Source organism: Poecilia reticulata, linkage group LG7, assembly GCF_000633615.1.
Source record: "Poecilia reticulata strain Guanapo linkage group LG7, Guppy_female_1.0+MT, whole genome shotgun sequence".
Classification (NCBI taxonomy): domain Eukaryota; kingdom Metazoa; phylum Chordata; class Actinopteri; order Cyprinodontiformes; family Poeciliidae; genus Poecilia; species Poecilia reticulata.
The window spans coordinates 25,529,687-25,544,934 of NC_024337.1; the positions used below are offsets into that span (position 1 = coordinate 25,529,687).

Here is a 15,248-nt window from a genome sequence, read left to right on the forward strand (position 1 = left end):
AATGTCGAACCACTAGTTGAATTTAAGCTGAAGTATCTAATTTGAAACAATTATGTAAGGAGGAGTCGACCAAAATCCCTATGTGGTGATGTAAAAGTTTCATTGTCAGTTATCTCAAACTTTTTGATGGAAACCATTGTCCTCAAGCGCAATACAATAAATTGCTTAGATTAGCTATTTATATCCAATCACCAAAGGAATAATCGTTAAAAACTCATTTTTATTTACCACCACACGTTTTTTTTCTGGTGTAATTTCTTTTCAGTGTGACAAAAAAGCAAAAAAGGGGAAGAGCAAACACATTTCCACAGCATTTAAGGGAGTCTGAGTGGGATAAAAACGGCACAACCAGGCAGGCAAGCACTGAGGTGTTTAATAAATAACAGCATGGACAACACAACAACAATAACAACATTAACATTTAAAAAGTTGAAATAATTTTGTATATGTACACATACTGTATATACTTTTTATATTTGTCTGTATAAACCATAAATATAACATGCAGTCCTCATAACTTAAAACTACTAGGACTTCTTTGACTGAGGTAGGGTCAGGGAACAAGGGACTGAATGAAGAAATGTGTTTGTGTGTGTGCGTGTGTATGTTTATATACTGCTGTCATCAGTGGGTGTATGATAGGAGCATTGGCATAGAAGCTGCAGTGGCTGTATTGTAGAAATGTGTGTTTGCTTTCATAGTCCAGTGGTCAAGAGTGGTCCACCTCAGTCAGTGTCCCGGTTTTCTTGACCAAGAATTCCGGCTGAGAACACACACGCACGCAGCGTTGATGCGGATGAAACGCCAGGCTGTCTGTTCCTTGAAGACGGTCAGGGCGCTTACATATATGTCTGTATTGGTGCAGTGGGAGTTCCAGTAGCGGCTGTCAATGCCTCGACAACCCGAGTTGCCTGTCTTGGAGCCTTGCTTTCCACCTCGTCCTCCAGATCGTCCCCCGATTACGGTTCCAGAACTCCTGTGTGTCGGGGATCTACAGGTGGTCTCATAAAAAAGCTGTTTCTTTACCTTGTTGTTGACTGTAACGTGGGAGAGTACTGTCACTTCATTTCCAGACATGTCTGTGGCACGTGTCTTGTTCACCCAGGTATTTATACTGTCACACACGGAGTACTCTCCTCGATGCATGGTGTGTGATCCTGCTTTGCGCCTCACCCTTAGCCCCCTCACCCCTTCAAAGTCATAACCCTCACCATCCAGAACATCATGCGAAGGGATTACCTCGCTAAAGACGACACGAGGCGAGGGGCGATAATGTCTCTTAGAGAAGAGCTTCGGGTCCACCACTGGGCTGGAGGGGTCTGGAGAGGAACCTGCTGGAGAGTGCCCAATGACAGGGCTTCTGTTGTGCATGTTTGAGGCTGCACTGTGTGTCCTCTTGGTTCTAAGATGGGTGGTCCTGTGTTGCTGATATGAAGTTTGGTCCTGAGAAAGCTGTCCCCTGGCTGCTGCTGTCTCCTGCTGCCCTGCTCTGTGATTGGCTGCTCCAGGGTTCCGGGCCAAACCACCTCCCATGTTCAGTACAGCCTGGACGCCGATCAGGAGGAGCAGAACCAGTAGTGATGACCTCATGGGCACACGTCCTGGGTCAAAGACAGAAAAATCATCTTAATTAGCACTATTACAACTATAATGTATTTCATTGATCATTTTTTGATAGACTTTGATAACCCTAAAAAAAAGTCAAGTTCAAAGAACGTCCTTCGCAAGTTACTCATTTAGTAAATATAACTAACTTTATCGTCAGTATTAAAACAGGTATTCTGTGAAGGCATCATTGTATTTGGTTTCTAGTTGGACCAAAATGCAGGCAGAACCAGAGGCAAAAGTTTGGAGAGTTTCTTTAATGATAAAAATAGAGACTTATAGAGTAGTCACTAACTGGCATGAGTGTGATGGATAGTTTAAGGAAAGAATCCAGCAAGAAACAAACAAAAACCAGTAGCTTGAATGTTGAGGATATGACAAATAAGGTAATCAGAGAAAATGTGGTACAGCTGTGGCAGGGAGAATAATGGAAACTGAGGAAGAGAGGAAGACGAACACAAAGGGAGTTGAACTAAACGGTAAATGGTACCCTATGGCCACCAGAAGGTTGGGCGGGTGAAGTGTCGTGCCGATGGACACAATTACAGAGACCGTCTGGGGTGACGGTGGTAGGAGTCATCCCAGACGGTCTTGGTTGATGGTAGTGACTAAAACTCAAATGAACTATAAACAAAGGGGAAAAAATAAGACATGTCTAACATAACTAAATCCAATCGCACAAAGAGGAGAACACAAGAATAAACTAAATATCAAACAATAATCATGGGGAGGGCCATTCATTTGAGTGTTTTAAATCTAGAATCAGTGCATTAAAATGACCCACTCACAAGATCCATTTTGGATCACACGGTTTGTACAAAGGGAAACAACTCCCCCTCCAGCACGATACACAATTTCCAGTATGACTCGGGACGTGATCCATTCACACTAATACAGGACCATTCCAGCACCTGTACCGCTCATGTTGTGATGTAATGCTTTGCTTCAGTTTGTGTACTCGAATCATGGCCCAACTTCTAAAACATCAATAAAACACCAGAAAATATTTAAAAAATACAAAAGCCAAATCCCAAACAAGCAAGTACCCTGACACCCATAGGATTGTTAAATAACTTTAAACACCAAGGAACACACTAGACATGTCAGAGATAAAATTATTTAAATTGAGAAGAGTTTGACAGATTCACACCTACAACGACATTAACATCCAATTAAACTGACAGGTCAGGCAAGGAGCCAAGAGGCCCAGTGTAATTCTGGAGGACGTCCAGAGAGCGACAGCTTATGGAAGAATCTGTAGACAGGAGAACTATTAGTTTTGCGCTCCACATACAAGAACTTCACGTGAAATAACTCTGAAAGAGCAGTCCTGTTTGGAGTCTGTCAGAAGCCATTTAGAGGAAGTAGCTGATGAATCCTTCTAAAAGTTCCACACTTTTCAGACTTTGTTTTGTAAAAACAAATTGTAAAAACATGATTTTCCCTCCTCTTCACAGTGGTCCAGCTCTTCGTGTTCATCTATCATGAGAAATAAAATAAAGTTTGTGGTTGAAAAAAAAAAAATATATATATATATATATATATATATATATATAACTTATTTTTTTTAATATACATATAAAAGATCCAGGGGTCTGAATGCTTTTGCAAGGCACTTATCTAGAATATTTATATAAACACATAACTCAGAAAAGGACTGACCACAACAGTTCCGGTCTTGCCTATCTTACACGTCTTTTTTCATTGTTGCTTTGCAAAAGTCTATATGTACCTGTGAAATGTGTCCAATTGAAGAAGCTCCTGTGGACTCTAGAGCCAAACTCCAACGAAGACTGGGGCCCTCATGCCTGCCACCTGGACCCTTTGAACCGTATCTCTGTGATACACACACACAAAACAAAGGCTTGTAGAAATATAATTTTACTAAAACAAGTAGCTATCAATAGTCTTTTAGGTTGATATTGTATTTATTTTTTTCCTTTGGAAGCCACATTTACCAATGGATAAGTAACAGTTATTGGTTTTTAATGTCTCAAAATATCAAGCTGTCTTCTCTTAGGCTGATACATTGTACATTGTATAAAAAGTAAAATTAAAGGTAAAGCTTTCACAGTCTAAGTGCATACACTCAACATTTAAAACTTTCAAAGTTAAGATTTGTGACTCATTGGTATTTGGGAGCATCTCACACATCGTTAAAAGCTATGCACTATATTTAACATACAAACATGCACCACTCAAAGGATGTGAATACGTGCATAGAAATGTTGCCATACCAACTTCAAAATACATCCCATCCATGTGCATGGATGCACATGTGTTTGTAAGAATAATTTGCATATTTAGATGCCTTAATGTATAAGAATATATGTCTTTCAACAGTGCAAATATTCAAGAGGCCGCTAAGGTGAGTTAAACCTGACTAGTTACTACTCATCAACAATGCTTTGCTGCATCCATCTCACTGTTATAGTCTCAGTGTTGAAATACCACAAAGTTTATGGGTGCTGCAAATATTTACCTCTTCAAGTTTAATGTTATTGCCTTGTGAAGTTTGCAGCCTTCTGGTTGGACATAGCAAAGCTCAGAAAGCAGTTAGTGGTCGATGGTATATTTCTTAACAAAAACACAGTGGCTTCTGTTTTTAATTTTACCTTCTGAGGCACAGAGTTCCTCTGAAAAATTCTTCTGCAACATAGCAAGATCCATTATGTGTCAGTACTGCCTGCTTTGTATCCACCAGCTTACAAAGACAGGCAGCTGAGGCTTATCAAAAATATAATTGGCTCAGTTCCCTTTGGAAATCTTAACTGGACTACGGACGAGAAATTTGGCATTTTAATTCCATGCTCAGGTATTTTCCCACAAGCTAATATTGTTAGAGGTTATAATTATATTTTTTCTTCAAACTACAATTTCCACATTTGGCAATGTGCAAGGCATAGTTAGACACAGCTTCCAAAAGTATCAAAGCAACTTGGAGCAGATATTGTCACGTTACAACCACAAATGCATGTAGAACTGCAAGCAGTTGCCTTTGGGTTCCAAGACCTACCCAGCAAGTATGCCCCTTTGCCCCAATCCTCTCACACACACTGCTCCCCACATCCTGCCAGTGTGGCCTCACTGCATCTCTTAGCATGTGTACCAAGTTTGAAGCATTCAGGACAGTGCTTACTCCTTAAAGGCGTTGAAAAGTGATTAGCACGCACAACCGCAGAAGTTTCAAACATAATGATGGGTGTCATTTGAAAAGCCCCACTATAACTCAACCTTTAGACAGATCTGGGTGATAATACTTAAAATAAATCTGCACAAAGTTGGGACAGATTTTAATGTGATAGACAGCTAAAAGGCAGACTGTAGCCCGTGCAAAGTAAAAATTTAATATTGAAGATTGTGAACAAAAAAAACCACAATGTGTGATTTAACCCTTTCGTATATTTGTATTTCGTATATTTGTTTTGCAGCACTCGGCTCTTCTCATTTTATAGAAGCTGATGCTTCTTTTTGGCTGTCCCATATAAATGAACATTTGATATAATATAGTTTTTTTTTTCATTGGTAATTTATTTTAAACATACTTTTTATGCAATAAAATCTGAGGAGCCATTTGGGCGTCCAAAGAACCGGCTTTTTAAATAAATTTGTAAAAACTAACTAATTTGAAAACCATGTATGATTTTCCTTCCTCTTCATAATTGTGTGTTGTTGTGCATTGGTCTTTTATATAAAACCCCAATAAAATACATTTGAAGCTTTTGACTGCAACTTGGAAAATTGTACCATTTATATAGTTTCCTATGAATAGCGAACTGTCTAAAACAACAGAACAAATATTAACTATGCTTGACTTTTAGTTAATTTCTCGCCCTACTTACATGATGAAGGGAAATGCGCTTCTTAGTCCAATGTAATAATTATTAGTGGTGAAAACTTTTGACGGTGGTTTCAGTCTTTTACTTCTTGTTGCTCTCCTTTGGTGATGTTCTGTTGTGTTTTACTTGAGAACAACTATAAAATGTGAGGATTCTACATCCAAATTCTTTCCCACTCTTTCACCTCCTTAAGCAGCTTGAATGTATACGGAAACTCTGGTGGAAGGTCAGTTTGCATTGCATCTCCAAAACAACCAAGTAATCTTTGGCCATACAGATAGCTATTGTTTTGACAAACTGATAGAACAGGGATATCTTTTGACTTCAATAAACACAATCAAACACACTCAGCTTCGCATATACACATCCGGAGGTGGTCCAAACATGGGGCAAGCTGACTGATCCAGGTTGACGGGCAGCCGGGCCCGAGGTGAGCCTGTAGGATCTTAATGTTGAAAATATGTGGCTTTTGTTTAATACTGGTGGAGGCAGAGTAAACACTTGTTCCCAGGAGCACAGGGGTCAGAGAGTTTTAGAGAGCACTACTGAGTTATAGGATTACCTTAGCATTTGCCTCAAAATCTCTCAGAATGCTGGTTTAAGAAGAAACTATTCTTGTTTTTAAGTTAAAGTGTCTAATTATTTTGGCGTAAGGGCTAATCTCTGCATGCATGAAATGTATTGTTGTTTTTTTGCACAGAAAAACATACAGGTGAGTTCCTGTGCAATTATGCATTTGTGGAAACATTTGTTTTCCATGAACGGTGAACGGACATCAACTATTTCTTCACTTAATCCACTACGCTCTGCGTACTCAAGTAATCAGTCTGGCTGTTGAAAACGGGTCACTTAGCGGCACAAACATCCAGAGCAGAGCAAACGAAATAAAACCATGTGTCGCATTGGCCAAGAAGAGTCAAGATTTGCATCTGATTCAAATTTTGTGGTCAGACCTTAAGAGCAACATGTACAAACAAAAGCCTCCAAGCTTTTGTTAGCTGACGCAACTATCTAACATAAAGAGTCGTCAAAGACTCCTCCAAAAAGATCCAAAATGTTTAGAAGGTGAAACAGATGATGACCGCTTATGATCGCTGCTGCTGATGCTCAAACTGACGCATATGACGGTTCATCTGAGATTGTGTCCGCTTTTGTCAGGGTTCACATCGGTTTTCCAAAAGTGACAGATTTACAAACTATAGCAATGTGGAGGAAAACGTTTTGCAGAGTGCAACATCTCATTCCCGTAGCCACAAGTAAATCTATTTTTATTTGGTGCATAGGCATCACTAATTAATACACTACATAATGAGACACGTCTTGAAAGAATTGGAACGCTGGAAGGAGATGATTTTGTGTCCAAATAATGACAAAGGAATTCCAAAACCACAGCATCAGGAACAACAGAGTGTGATGCATGTTTTCATAAAGTCATCTAAACAAAGCAATTGTTTAATAAGTTGTTATGAAACATACAATAAGCAGGACTTGGTATGTGGCAGAAGCAGCCCAGCGTAGTTTACTGGAAAGAGAGGAGGTTCCCTTTTTTCCCAATTAATCAGAACCGTTTTCAGTTGTGGAGTTTCTCCCTATCGTATGCGGTGACAGCATGAGCATGGCAAGGCATCGCAAGGATGAAGAAGCGATTGTTTAGGCAGAGAGACGTTGTTATAATGAGCAACATGTATATAAGTGGAGAAAAATCACAGGTTACTCAGCTGCAAGGCTATTATAATGGTCAAAAAAAAAAGTCCTGTAGGAGACGGAAACACTTCTGACGGAGACATTTCTCTTAGTCGGTGCCATTGGAGCCATACGGTTACTGGTACTCTCAACAGATTCTTGTAGCATGGCTTTGTTTTGTCAGCCAGTCAACAAAAAAATGATCTACTTAAATAATGTGCCAGTGACATGCCACGTAATTACATTTGGCTGAGGCGAACAGCAAAGGAAACGCAGGTGGCCCACACCATGAAAGGCGAGCGTTGCTTTCCATCAGTGCGAGGTTAGTTTACAGTACGTGACAGATTTGTCCTATCTGTGGCGTGCATTAGTCATTAGTAACAAGTCCCTGTTAAAAGATGAGCAGGAGCGTCGCTTCAGTGGTTTGGTCAAACAAACACACACATATGTCAGCATGATGACAGCGGCATCAGATTATGAGCGGGTGAGAGGGAGAGTTTGACAGCAGCAGAGGAGGAGGGAGGAAGAGCAAAGAGGATGGCGACGGGGCAGCAGAGAAAAAAAAAAACTGAGAAAGGTAAACAGTTTTCCTGAGTCTCTCAACAGCTCAGTGTAGTGCATTTCCTCTCGCTGTCAACCACTGGAAATAATCATCGAGTGGGATGGCTGCCATGTCAGCTTGCTTCCTATAAGTGAGATTGACATTTGGGATTTGTTTGATTAAAAATGAAAGTCCCTAGTTCAAATTAAAACTCATTATTGTAATCATTATTAATTCAGTGTTTGCACGAGAAATAGAGTCTCAGTTGGACAAGCAAGCAATCACAAAATCTTTCAAGCACCAACGTGCTGCCATCAATTTAGTTTTTTGTTATGTAAAATGATACCATATTGTTTCCAAAAGCATCTTTAGGTGCTTTGCGAGAAGTAGTCATGGAAACATGCAATGTCAAAATAGATATGTGTGTTCTTAAGTGATGTCAGGATGGAGTCAGCCACCTCAAATAACTCCAAAAGATGTAATTCACATACATTTTATTTAAGTAAAATGTACCGTTTTAACCAAACAGCTTTAAAAAATATTGTCATTCCATAAAATACGTTTTCTATATGTTTATCTTTAATTTACACAAAGAACTCAGCAATCTGATGGTATCTGTTCACTTTAAATCAAGCTGCACGTTTTAAACTCAAGTTATGCCACTGATGTTGAAAGTTTTATACCCGATAGCTGTCTTCAGTTATTATTCTAAGTCAACTCTGATTTATTTAATGCCAATAAAAAAGTAAGCTAATTTGTAATCTCTAGTTTATGTCTTTTTATTGAATTTATTGAAATTCAGAAAGTTTTGCAAGCTATCCACAGTGTTAGTAAACACTTCTGATGCCTTGAATTTTATCACATAGTGCTGTAGACTTTTTTTGTTGAAATATCACATTTAAATGCATGAACCTCTATTGGCATGCTGCTAAGCACAACAGTAAATCTCCCTATTCTTTGAAACATCACTGAAACACATTTCAGTGACACTTTGAACAGCATAAGCATGTTTTGAAGGATAACTAAACTTATTTAAAGCTCTAAATAACCATAAGGTGCCACTCTTCAAGTGCAGGAAGTGAATCTGACAAAAATACAACTAATTTAGGTCCCATTTAGCATGCACATAGTGCCATTTTATAGCATAATTAAGAAAAAAAACACTGTATATATCAAACATGACTTGAAACAAAATTTGACTATGCAATTAAACATCTTGAAATTGGGCCTCTGACTCTTAAAGAAGCTCCTGCTCTATCTGACACTCTGCGTTGTTGTAGAAAATATGTACTGAGGTGAGACATATTTCCTCAGGACCTTATATTCTTTGGCTGCTGGACTGAGTTAAGAACAGTTATTTCAATGAACTTTTGATATACCTTATTTTTAAATGTGTATCCCCATGTTTTTATGTTTAAAAGCATATGGTTTGAGACCCAAGTGAGCTGTCGTGAATCAGAAATACTGGAAACATTACATTTTCTGCCCTGAAGTCCAGGATGCTGGAAGAATGAGTCAACCAGTGCCAATGTGACAGACATACATTTCCTGCTAAAGCACTTCATTTCCCAATAAAATGTCAAATGATATAACACGCAGTACAAAAAACATTTACAAAGGCTTACAGAGTTGAAACGCTCCAAAGGGGGAAAAAAGGTGACGCTGCTTCTTCACATCAAATTGTATTAACTTGATGGATTTATTGAGCGGGGCTCTACAACATTCCTAAACTTTGTAGCCTACAGGCACAGCATTTTAAACACTTGAATGTAGATTTCAATTAAATGTAAAAAAAAAAATGAATCAGGTAAGTATGCAGATTTTATCTGAAGGCTTCATAACTCAGCCTTATTATGCAAATAAACGTCTGGAACAAATTAAATCCTTCATCAGCCAATTTTAAACAAAAGAAAAGAAGAAAGAAAGTTTGTAATAAACACAGACTATCAGTTTCCACAGATGTTTCGATTATTAGCTGTGGAAAACAATGAACTAAAGTGTATTTGAGGGACATCCTGAGAGAATCAGAACAGACATGGTGTGGAAAATCAAAAGGAGGAATTGTAAAAAAGTCATCATCCAACTCAGTTTTTTTCTGATGGTCTTTCATTTATCTGTATCCCCACTTTTTGCCTGGCTCTCAGTTATAAGCCAGAGGTTACTTCCTGAGTAGCAGATTCTGTGTCTAACAGAGAACAGATTTCAGAACCATGCAAGTTTATATGTGCAGGTGGAGAGCACTGGGTTGAGTTAATGTTGCCTTGTCTCTGAGGAAAATTACACAATCATTGTTTTAAAAATCCATTGGTCTTTTTGGTCAAGGTTAGATTATATGTCTCCTTCCCATTAGGAACTTAACTGAAATTGGATAAAAATGACCATACTGTGCCATAGCAGCTATACAGTGACCTATTGGAAGACCATCTTATAAGACTTCACATCCTGTAAAGACACTTTGAAAACACACTTGTGTCTACAAGCGCCTTTACTCCTCTTTTAATGCACATGTGCTATGGAAATTATCTTTTTTCATATGAATCAAAAATAATGACTTTTTTGAGTTTGAAACAACAGCAGATGATGATGCAGAAAATGATTCTTTCTGACCCATTAGCTTTCTGCAGTAAATCTAAATCTCTGTGTGATCCATGTTGTGTTAATTTAAAAACTTAGTGCCATAAATATCATGTATCTGATTGTTTAACTGTCATATGGTACAACTGTATTAGGGCTGTACAGTGTCAGGAAAGCATGTGACATGCAATGATACCAGTGAATGTTGCGATAGTGACTTCACTTGCAATAAACAATAAAATATATATTGTTTCTTTTGGTTCATAAAAAAACAGCATTAATTGGTTCTAGCTTCTGGAAAACTAAACATTAATAAAAAATAGCTTTTGGGTATTGTTATTTTAGCATTTAAACTACTTTAAAGTAGTTTTGTATTGACTAGAACAACTTACCAGTTGCCTACTAAAATGTTTATGCTGTGTTAAATAACATGTTTCACCAAAGATAATATAGGCATAATGAAGGCTTACTACTTAACTCTCTTGCAATCTTAAGAGACGGGGTCCCCACAAGTTGTTTTATTCTGTCTGGTAGGTTCGCTCTGACCCCGTGTGCACTTTTGTGAGTTTGTTTTTTGTGTATGTCTGGTTTCTGAAACTGATGACATGATGGGACAACTCCCCCGACATCCCTGCTGTCTGACCGTGACATTTGCCGCATTCCTCCTGAGCTTCAAGTTAGGACTAGGGGAGGGTTAAATAATTAGCTAACACTAAAAACATGCATATTGCATCTGGTCATTTTGTGATAATGATAAATTTGTGACAGATTTTGCAGCTTCATACTGTCATATAATTTCACAGCTGGGCTGGTGTCAGATTATCACAATATAACTTTGAATAAAAGCTCAAAGAATAACAAAATAATAGAACATTTTAGGAGTTTAAAACTAATGTTTTAAAACCTTGGAAGACCTCGATACCAAGTCACCTGTCTACAGCTAATCGCATGGATTATATTGAAGAGCATCATAAGTGTTGTGGTTCATGTTACAACAGAAGGAGATTCCATTAAAAAAACAAAAAAACTCCCAGGAATCCCTGTATGTCTGTGCCTTGAAGATCTTTTTTAATCTGGTTTTCATCTATAATTTAATGCAAACAACAGGTCTTAAAATTATGTCTCTATTTCATAGTTGTGGGTTTTTAACCAGCAACATTGACTTAAAGTAGACACACCAAAACAATACCTCAAGGCACTTACACTACATTGAAGTATGAATCACCAACAGTAAGATTGAGTCATTGTGATTTTCCTGAAGGGAATTCAAAACAGACACAGCACTGTCACTCTGTGGCATCTATGAGTAACTCCAAAATAAACATTTTCTTCTGACTTTCATTTCAGCAGTAATTGCATTTGAATGTAGTAAAACGAGAGATATAGTAAAACAGGATAGAGGCCTGTTTAAACTTTACCTTTAATAACATAAAGCCTAATTTACCTAATTTTTAAAGTGCAATCAGTAAAACTTTTAGAACAAATTTACATCAGTAATGATTTATTGGTTAATGTCAAGTTGTCATAACAAAGAAATTTTGAATAATGTCAACTTTGTATTAAAAGTGCCATAATTTACTGAATAACGCTTTATGACAACAGTCATAAATATTCATGAAGGCTTATTCATGTTCATGACGGGTGTTATGACATGTTTATGACAGTCATAAATATTCATGAAGGCTTATTCATGTTCATGACAGGTGTTATGTCATGTTTATGAAAGTGTCATGTCAGTCTTATTCACCCCCCTTCAAATAAAGTGTAACCAAAGTATTTGTTTAAAAAGCTACTCTAATAAAATCACATCTGATTTAACATATAAAGGGATATCATCTGACAGAAATAAAATAAAGTCAGGTGCAAACTGAGTTGCAATACTTCAGAATACTTTTACTTTATTAAAGATCCAAAATATAGCCTACTACAACTACGCTAGTTGTACTCAAATAAAGGAAACTAAGTAAATGCAACTAGCTGACATCAACCTCTGGAGGCAGAGCATCCCAGTTGTATTGGGAAAAGGCTTTGCTCTCTCTCCTGTCTCTCCTCGCTATAATTGGGTCCAGCCCCAGTATAACCCACAGTGGACCAGTGGACGTGGGAGTCCAGTCTTTAAGGCCTTGAAGGCAGAATGAACAAAATGATTAACATGTTTTCCAGAACCCAAGTTTTTATGACCTTGACATTCAGCAATCTTCTCATGACAAGTGGTTAATCTTTTAGCATAGCTACGGCTGTAACCCCCCCCTTCCTGGAGAGAATCTAAAATCCCACAGCATTGACTAGAGAGGAGGGCCAGATGAAAGAATGCTTGTTTGGCCACAGACAAGGACAAAGGCAAAGATGGAAAAACAGAGAGAAAGAAGTTGGATACATGAAGGGTTGGGCAGACAAGTTATAAGGGAGGCTAGAGAAGGGGAATGTAATATTGCGTTGGGAGTATAAATAAAGTAGATTAAAGTATGAGGAAGCAAAAAACAATGGACACAATTTTAGGTTAACTTGAATCCAAGAGCTGAGCTAATGGTCCTTCTGGGGAGTTAGAAATCACTCATGGATAGAAGCCAGGTAGAGGGTTCAGCACAATGTTTCTTCTCAAGAACCTATTGACAGATTTTTTTTTTCTTTTGTGTTCCGCTCTAATTATTTCTGAGTTTATTACTGTAAGAAAATGTTTGTTTTTTTCCATATCCAGGTGTTTATTTCGATTAGGGCTATGACATATTAGTTAATTCCTCTGTATTTAGTTACCTTGTTTATCCTATTCTTTTCTTTGTGCTTTTGCCCCATGGTTTGTATTTTTTCAATGTGTCTAGTTCAGCTTCCTCTGTGTTAATTATTCATCTTCCCCTCAGTCTGCCTGTTTGCTGTCGTTCACAGCTGTTCCTAATCCCCTGATTAACTCACCTGCATTCAATGTCATTCTCCAGTCATCACTCAGTCCATCAGATGACTGTTTTTCATTGTTCTTTGTTGGCCCATCCATCCTTAGTTGTACTCTACTTGAAACTACCCCAGTGTGTCCTGTGTAATTCTTCCCTCCATATTTCTACTTTGTTTTGGGAGTTATTTAATGTCTTCATTATGTGTTTGAAATTTTGAACCTTGGACTATGGTTTTGTAAGATGTATTTTTTTTTTTTATTAAACAGACTTATTTTTTTTCTCCACTTCTGCCTCCCTTTGCTGACATTCAGGTGCCCCCCCCCCCTCGAAACCACCAACCTCATTTGTGACATTAGTGGATAAATACTTTGATTTAAATCTAGCTTAATGTCAGAATCACTACAGTGTGGAAGAGGTTAGTATGTTATTAATTCCAATGGAGAAACTGAACAACAGTAATTACACGAAATAAATCTTAGCTGTGTTTCAAATATAAATCGCTGACTCAGGGTGAGTCACACGGCTCGCCAGCCTGAGTCGACCCTGACTCATTTTCCTACGAATCTGCGCTTTAATGACCTCTCCACCGTTGACATGTAAGCACATACATTTCTATGGCACCTGTGATTGTGCGGTATAGTAAACAAAACAGAGAATCAATCAGAAGCAAGTTGTCGGGTAAAATTTGCATGTTTTCAGACGTGGGCGTAAAGATACTGATGTGCTTGCTCAGCCGCCAAAAATTTTCCATCGTGCCCTTTTCCTGCTGCGCTGTTGTCCTGGTGCCACAAGCAATAAGCATGGGTGTGGCCCTGTAGACAAAAAAATATATGTTGCCTCAGAAATAAGGATATGCAAACTGTGCATTGTTTGAATGGTCCTTCTGGTTTTGTATTAACCTGTTTGCAATTTCAACTAAATGGTAAAATCAATCTTTAGATTTTTGGTTAGAGTCTTACTAAAGAAGTATCTATTGAAATTAATTAATGCCATTTAGTGATATTCAGTACCACCCTTTACTTTACTCAATTTGGAAAGTGTTTTTAAAAATATCTTTAAGTGTAAAATAAAAATATTTATTTTAAACTTATGACAGTAAATTATTTGTTGATAATTAATGGCACTGGGTTATATAATTAGAATTTAAAAATGTGTTTTTTGAATCGCAAGAGACTACTCTTGTAGCAAATAAATAACGTAAATCTAATTACTCTAATAAACCATGTATGTTTTTGTTAATATCAAACTTTTTTTTTTTAACCAGATATCTTATTACGTTTAAAACGACAGCCTTCTAAAATTTATTGGCCAACAAGATAAAGCATAAATTTACCTCTACTTGCTGGTATTACGAGTTGCACATGCAAGACTGCTGTGCATTCTGTAGACAACAAACCGAGCTTGAAGAAAAAAGAAAAGTCTAATGTTACTCCCGGTGTTTGTCAGTTTGCTGTCATGCTTACTAAAGACTTGACCCTACCATTTTCTGTTCTGTGTGGTCTCTACATCACTCTGTCATCACTCTCTCTCTCTGTGCTTCTGTGTCTCTCTGCCCTCGCTCCCTCCCTCCCCCCCCAGCTGATGTCAACCACCTGTCTGTGTGGGACCTCCCAGGCCCATCCTCTGTCTGCAAACAGCATGCCATGTTAAGTGTGTGAGCAGATCTCTGGTGAAAGAGATAAAGTGCCTGCTTTCCAGTTCAGCTGCTTGTGTTTTCTGGTTGTGCGTGTAATCTCTGATAAAATCAAGGCTTCTCAAAATACCTTCGTGTTCGATGAGAAATCTTAATGAAACACCACGAATACTTGGATTTTAGACGACAGTCCTATTAGAACATTTTAAGATGAAGGCCAAGAAAAGCAGTTATAAAGCCCTTGAAGTCGTAGTGATTTAGGGACCCTCTCTGGCTAACACAGATGTAAGCAAGGACGGCATTTTAATTCTGTCTGCTGGCTGAGAGCAGTCTGTAGCAACTAGCCAGTGGCTCATCCCTCTGCATTCTGTGCATTCTCCCATCGGAACAATCCAAATAAGTGCACAGTGAGTGGCTTCGCTTTGGTCCTTGGGGCTAAGGTGTGTGCATGCGTTTAATACACATTCAACACAAGTAGACATATA

General features: G+C 38.1%; 1 protein-coding gene across 4 annotated transcripts in view; it reads right to left on the bottom strand.

The window, feature by feature from the left end:
* Positions 1-352: 352 nt before the first annotated feature.
* ngfa (nerve growth factor a (beta polypeptide)) overlaps positions 353-15,248 on the bottom strand; it is a 21,631-nt gene continuing 6,735 nt past the window's right edge. For 3 of the 4 annotated variants that reach the window (XM_017305625.1, XM_008413807.2, XM_008413808.2), the window contains 2 exons: positions 3,338-3,442; positions 353-1,601 (listed from right to left, as the gene is read on the bottom strand). In XM_017305625.1, coding sequence (XP_017161114.1) covers positions 730-1,590 — 861 coding nt within the window. In that variant the 5' untranslated portion in view covers positions 1,591-1,601; positions 3,338-3,442 and the 3' untranslated portion in view covers positions 353-729. The remainder of the gene's footprint in view (positions 1,602-3,337; positions 3,443-15,248) is intronic. The other variant, XM_008413809.2, reaches the window with a different exon arrangement.